The 7,369-nt window shown below is 34.5% G+C and overlaps 1 protein-coding gene across 8 annotated transcripts in view; it reads left to right on the top strand.

Annotated features, from left to right (window-relative positions):
• The first annotated feature begins 337 nt into the window (after nucleotides 1-337).
• Nucleotides 338-7,369, top strand: part of LOC112565419 (myoferlin-like) — a 76,187-nt gene continuing 69,155 nt past the window's right edge. For 5 of the 8 annotated variants that reach the window (XM_025240867.1, XM_025240868.1, XM_025240869.1 and 2 more), the window contains exons 1-5: nucleotides 338-634; nucleotides 767-822; nucleotides 3,977-4,068; nucleotides 4,224-4,329; nucleotides 4,476-4,551. In XM_025240867.1, the coding sequence (XP_025096652.1) occupies nucleotides 541-634; nucleotides 767-822; nucleotides 3,977-4,068; nucleotides 4,224-4,329; nucleotides 4,476-4,551 (424 nt within the window). In that variant the 5' untranslated portion in view covers nucleotides 338-540. The remainder of the gene's footprint in view (nucleotides 635-766; nucleotides 823-3,976; nucleotides 4,069-4,223; nucleotides 4,330-4,475; nucleotides 4,552-7,369) is intronic. The other 3 variants (XM_025240870.1, XM_025240873.1, XM_025240872.1) reach the window with 1 other exon arrangement.

Raw genomic sequence — 7,369 nt, 5'->3', positions numbered from 1 at the left:
TTCAAGACGCACAATGCAACGGCGCTTGCAAACACAAGGCGGGATGCAGCTAGGTATTAATGCAACTATGAAAGACCACAGAAATTAAGTGTGTACAGTTCGAGATGTCGATCTTTTTCACCTGCAGGCCTCCTTTGTTGAATAAAGTCATGCGTGAAGTTTATGCTCTGCCAGTTTTGTTATCCTTTTAATTTTTATTAAAAATTGTCACTACTATATAACAAGGTAGACAATATGATGATCGTGCTGACAATGATAGTTTCTCTGTTCATGGTGGTGCACGCCCATCATTAACGCATTATAATTAAGCAAAAATAATGAGACCGTCCACGGCGGGAATTCAGTGGATGGGTCGTTGAAGGAAAAAGTGCTCTGAGTCTGCAGCATACCTGACATTACGCCCCCTGCTTGTCTCCCATGATTCCCCCAAACATCAGGGGCGTGCCGGAGTGTTGCAACGAACGTTAGATGCCCCAAGAAGAAATCGATGCAGAGGAGAGAAATATGGAGTGAAGGGCGCAAATCACTGCTTAAGTTACTATGTCTCTTCAAGTTGAGGTCATCGATGCCACCAACGTTCCAAACCCAGAAACGGTTGGGAAATGCGATCCTTATGCGACTATCGAATTTCAAGGCAAGTTGTCGTCTGCATTTTTGTTCTACCTCTTACCTGTGTCAAACCGGTCGAGATCTCATATTCAAATTCCTTTTATTTACTCGTGTCTGTCATTCTCTCGAAGTCTTTAATGATGGATTTTCTTTACAGGTTTGAAGAAAAAGACCGAGGTTATAAAAGGAGAATTAAATCCAAAATGGAACCAAGTGAGTGAAAAAAAAAAGTTGCTGCATACTTCTTAGCACTATAGTACTACAGTGTGCCATCATGGGACGTTACAACTTTCATAAGTACAGGAGCAGAGTGACGACCTCTGGTTATAAAAAGTTTAAGTAATATTTTTTTTAAAAAAACAGTTCTTTATGGTGTTATAACATCAAACATGAATATTATTTCGTTTTAAAAACAGTTTGTATTTATATGTTTTGGAATGCAGTAGAGACAGAATAAATGTGCTTTAACTTCCGTATTTATTGAGATTATAATTTTAAAAGAAGTTAAAAGACATTTTTTTAAAAATAGCCCCATACATATACAGCCATAAAAGTAAGAGAAGTGGGGAGAAGGCCCTGGCATTTAAATATTTTACCGTAATTAAATCGGATAATACAGTTTTATCTAGATTTGTGTCAGTTATTAAAGACAATTTGGCTTGCCTTTTGCAAAATGAACTGCCCATTATAGAATGCATGGCTTAAACAACATCCAAAATATACGAAATAATGAAGCTCAACAGTTTTTTATGTTTAATGCTACATATTAAAAACTAACACCAAAGAAGATATTGTAAAATTCAAACATCTGTTTGAATGTTGCAATTTTTTTATAATTCCAACATTACAGTTTGGGTTCCTTAACACATAAATCATTGTATAATCTTTATTGTTTAAACCTCATTTAGTGATTGAACAGTTTTTTTAGTTTCAAATGGAATTTAACACAAAATATATGATATTAAATGAAAACATGCTAAGGATATTGAATCCTGTGTAGGAAATCTTAGGAATAAATTTCTTTTTGCAGAAAAGTATAAATTGCTTAGCAGTTAGAATTTTATAAATGTATAATGCTTATATTTATAATATTTAGGTAGTTTATTGCTGCCTTTTTTCAAACATTATTTCCATATTTCCTCTTTAGTATGTTTCTCCCATAAATTATTAAGTTTGCTTAGCTAGTTCAGTCCAACCATGCACCCCTTGTTAAACACATATGCATGCACACATTCTCTCTCTATTTCTCTCACTCACAGTCTCTTTCTCTTACCATCCCCTAACTGTGTGAGACCTTTGAATGTAAGCTTAAAACGTGCCAAGATTAATAGCACACATGTTGCCTCCAGTGCATGCACCTGTAGCACAGTATAGCAGCTCAAATGTTCCACTCAAACTGTTAAGTGATTCCTGGCTGCTCATTCAGTTTGTATTCCAAAATACTCCTGAATCAAATGTCAATAATTTATTCGATGCATAAAAATTTGAACACAATAATTATTTTAAACTTTTTTAGTGAGGTCACAACCCAGTTATTTGGGCATTAATATTCTGTTTGTGTGAGAGAGACAGGCAGACAAATGCAGGCTTTTGCCTCATAATTAATGTAGATATGTGAAAACAAAGACTAGATATCATCACAAAATTACTGCACAAGCAGGTTAACTCCCAATACAATTATTCCAGTCATCCAAGATATTCTAAAGCTTATTTTGATAACACTTTGCTAAAGTCAGAAAAAGCAACATTATTGATGTTGAAACAGCTGGGTTTTTTTTAGTTACCGCAATCAGTGACAGCTTGTTCAACACGGCATTGATCATTTTGCATGTTCTGCACAATTTTTCTTATTATCCTTAATCTAAAGATAGAGAAAGTATGTGTGATCAACTAGCAGGTGCATGATACTACATATCTACAGTATTCAGACTGAATGAGTAAACAGTGGAGGAAAGGTGAGGGTTAAAATGTGTGTGTATGCTTGTGTGCAAATTTGATACAGAAGTCAGTGACAGCAAATTTTCACCTTCTTTTCAATTCAAAAAGCTTTTCCTATTTTTAAAAGTTTTAGTAGTAGCTCTACTGATAACAGCATAAGTATGTTCTTGTATTTACACATTTTCCTTTTTCTCATATTTTTTCCCATTTTATGCTTATTGTGGAGAATATTCCTTGCGTGAGATATTGCTATTGGACACCCCCAAAAAGGGTATGTTAGGGTGATGACTTATTTATGTGATACTTGTATGCGATAGCATTATAATCTATATTTTAAAAACACTAACACAATATTTAGAACTGATTTCAAAATAATTTTAATAATTACAATTCTTTAGCATTATTAAATTATGGATTTGGTGATCTAAAGCATGATAGTCTTTCACTAGTTTGAGCATCACAAGCAGTAACAAATACCACTGGGTCATCATTTACACCATATGTGGTATTGTTTATATAGGTCACATTGCAAAATCATATTTCCTCTTTTCAAGTGACAGCATGTACAACTGCTTGATCATTTTTATGTGCTACATTCAGTGAGTCACTGAATATAAGTAAATACAGGCAGTCTACCAGTAGTATGTTGAGAACAAAAGAATGTATATACTCTCTAGCTATATATATTCAAAATGCCTGCATAAAAGTTCACCAAGCAGAATATAGAATATGATAATGAATTGTGTATGCTTATTCCTACATAAATTAACCAAAATACTCTTATGGCCATATACAATGAAAACATAATTTTAGTCTAAACTACTGAAATCCATTACTGGTTATAGAAGAAAACACATGACATGATGATTTAATCTTTATAAAAATCAGTCATGCTCTTCTATTTCTATTAATTTTACTATAGCAAGATTTTGCCTTCAGTCATGGCAAATCAAATTACTATGCAGTTCAGATTTTTTAAAAAATAAGGTTATTTTGCTTTTGGGTTGAGAACTTTTTGTTAATGGCATTCTGGCTTTATGTAATTTCTTCATATTCTTTTAATAAGTTTTAGCATTTGCAACTGTTTTAAATTTGGGTAAGCTTTTTCCTGTAAATATGCTGATAAAGAGTGTGAAATGGTGACAAATATTATAAATTTATTCATATAAATTTTATATATAATATCCATATAAATATTTTTTTTTAATATATCTAAAGCTGTTAATTCTAGAAATGGCTTTAAACTCAGCTTTGTGGCTTTAAAAATGAGTCATATATACATGTTCTATAGCAAATGTGATAGCATGGTAGAAATAAAGAACACTATGTACTAGAACTCTTTTGTGAGCTATTTTATAGACAACATACATGTTGCATGCATAGTTAAACCCATAAATACATGTCTTTGCAAGCTTTATTCTGCTTTCAGAAATTTGAATTTGACCTTGCTGGAAGAATACTAACTAAAAGTGATGAAATAATTGTCTCCATCTTCGACTGGGAAAGAGTGGGCAGAAACAGGTAAGTGGCTTTTAAGAAGTTCTTTCTTATATTTAGCATAAGGAACAAAGACCATGATTAGTTAGCAGTAATAGTAATACTCATAGTTAATTTTGTTGTGATCTTTAAATGATCATATAATTCAATTTTTACTTGCAAAAAAAAAATCTTTGCAGATTGTTGGGAACAGCCAAAATAAGCCTTCTTGACTTCACTAGAGGAGGTTCAGTTACCAAATCTTTCAACATCAACCTCTCAGATGCCAATCAACGCCCAACACTGGTGGGTTTTTAAGCTGCTTTAGATTTTAGTGTTTGTATTTTCAGCTGTTGTGTGTGTTTGTATGCTTTTGTTTGTTTTCTTTTCTTCTGAGACTATGATTCTACATATAATGATCAATGTTCTGCTTTGTTTCCTGTTTTTTGTAGGCTGTAGTGAATCTCAGAATTGCATACATTGCTCCACCTGGGCAAAGTAAAGCTCCAGAAAGCTCCATCTCCCAAGGTAATGTGTTGACACAATTGTGGTAGTAGAATATTTCTTATTAGACATCAATTATTACATAAAAATGTATGCATTTGCATCAGTTTTATGTGAGATTCAGACAACTACTTCTTTATCATTTCACTGACACAAACACAATTCATGTTAATTTAGAAAAAAGAAAGTCAGAAATATAAGTATTTCTATGAACTAAATAATAAGTAATAAAATGTGTGTAGAGAGGGGAAATCTGTTTAAACAGCCAAAGAAATAAAAAAAAAAAAAAAATACAGGAAGGGTTTGAGACAGAGAAGATTGTGAAAAAATTGTTAAGCTCTTCTGAATCTGTTAACAATTGATAAATACACCATGTTTCAATATTTTATTAGATAAATGTGCTACATTTCACATCTTTTTTTAGGTAGGTGGTTCTTACAGTGTCTGGCAAACATAGCTATAAGTTTATGCAATCAGATAATGTTATTGGCTTAACAAAATCTAAAAAGTAATTAACATCTACAAGGCTTTGTGGTCAAAAGGGAGAAAATCTGATAAGAATGAAACGTTTTCCTTAATCAGCGTAACTACACTGCTTAATTCCCTTTAGCATCTTCTGTGCCTTACCACTGTCCTTGGAAAATGGACAGCCTTTGTCAATGTGCCTCAGATGTAAGCATCACATAGACATGATTCTATGAGTTTTCTCCTTCATGCTATCCATTGGATTCCCCATTCAAGCATGCATTTAATATAAACCATCTTTAGTCATCATTTCTTCTCTGGTTTCTACCCAACTGTCACACACCACACGTGGACGTGTGCATTCTTTTCAAAAAGAAAATACGAGATCACTTTAGCTTGGGGCATCCCTTCCTAGAGGCACAAATAATTATTGAAGAATCAACTGCTGCAACAATTTTATGACACTTCATACAAATATGTTTACAAACACACAAGTACTAATGCAGCATGCAAGCAAGCACACAAAGGGGGAAACCATAACAGTTCACCATTCTACTACCTAAAGAGACTTATCGCATTAAAGTAGAGAGGGACCAGACCGTCCCCCTTCCCCGCTTCTTCTTCTACTCAGATAAGAAAAGTCTCACCTTATGACAATCAACACAGATGTTCCCAGTCAGGATTCCTGCTCACTACACTCTATCGACCTGAGGTGGAGCCTTTATGCTTGACACTTACATTGCTTGTCCCACGAAGTTCCCTCATTCCTCTTCCAGCTGTCCTGTGCCCTTGCATCAGTCTCAGCCTCCTTGGGGTCCAGCATACCGCTCTCTGCACAACAACAGAGCCAGCTTCTCTCAAAATCAAGCAAAAAGCTCAGTACATAACATCAGTCCAGCCAATAGCAAGCAGTGACATCTAGCAGCAACGTCTGGCAGTATCCCCAGGCAGCAACACACTGGCAACACCACCAGGCAGCAACCCACTGGCTGCTTGCAATTAGGCTTAAATACCCACTCCTGTCAGCCTTGACAAGGGGTGAGCATTACACGAACCGCACATGAGGTCCAACAAAGTCAAGGACCCGTGATTTCCAAGCCAGAGAGGGGTATAAACATCGGGGCGACATTGCCCCCATCCTCTTCTAAACCCTGACTGTTACACTAGCCTCTTTCTTTGAGTTTCTTACATTCCTCATCTGATTCATGCATTCTCTTACTAGCTGTTGTCAAAGTAAAATCATATAGCCATCATGTTTCAAACTTTTCCCCCCTACAGATTTATCAGGTACAGTCTCTCAAAGCATTTAATTGTGCACTTAAAAATCATCAGTTTCATAATTATTTTTAGTGTTCTAAATATTACATTTTAAGATATTGCTCTCTCTGGTTGGCTCACTTAATAATCCCGTTATAGACCTTTTCAAATCAAGTCTGAACTACTCAGGGAGCATGCTGTGGAATAGCTTCCCTCTCCATCTTCAGCAATTGACTGGACTGCTTTTGATGCCAGTTATGAAAAATTCATATACTAGAATGTAGTAAAATTTGATGAGGCCTAAACAGTAAAACAGAGATAATTCCTAACTCCAGGATCCTTGTAAATATCTATTTTAACTACTGCTTTTCCACTCTCTTTTGATATCATTGTTTTGATATCAATGTTGATATTATATTTATTAATTACTACTCATTCTTTTAGCACTTAATTACTTAGCTTATTTTACCCCTTAAAGGAGAGAGCTAAATGGAGAAAAGCATTTATTCTTACAAGTTTAGTCATTGTTTAGTTGTTGATGCTTACTTTTCAATGGCTTTTATTTTAAAATGTTGTGTAGAGCCTATTTTCCTTGTTTTTTGACAGTTTGGATTTTGTCTGGTATTGTGTAAAACTGTACTAAGTAATCCTTTATTATTATCACCATCATTATCATTTTATCAATGTCATCATGATAAATGTTAGCAAAACTTGTTGAAATCAACTTGTCAATACACCATAAGCATGTTAAGCATATAGAGGTTGCCTATGGTCCTTAAAGGTGCTTATTAGTTTTTATCTCGGGTGGGCAAAATAAGGCCTTAATGGCTTATTTTTAGCAAATAGGTCCTTATAAATTGCGTTCAGGACCTTGTTTAAAAAAAATGATATGTTTATTAGTGCTATTTGTGTAAAGTTTTTTCACATTATTCATCTTGCACTCCACAGTTTGAAAAACTTGTCATAGCTCTGTCAGAAACTATAGGGGACATAACTTGTATTTAAAAGCCATACTTTTAAAGTTTAAAGCATAAAGCAGTGGGTCCACTTCTGGGTAAGGGTACCTTATAGGCCACATTGTAGCAGTTAGCAAAGCATAACTACTACTGTAACCGACACC

Source organism: Pomacea canaliculata, linkage group LG5 (genome assembly GCF_003073045.1).
Source record: "Pomacea canaliculata isolate SZHN2017 linkage group LG5, ASM307304v1, whole genome shotgun sequence".
Lineage (NCBI taxonomy): Eukaryota > Metazoa > Mollusca > Gastropoda > Architaenioglossa > Ampullariidae > Pomacea > Pomacea canaliculata.
The sequence above is the reverse complement of the archived record's forward strand: the minus strand, read 5'-3'. Positions and strand labels throughout refer to the sequence as shown.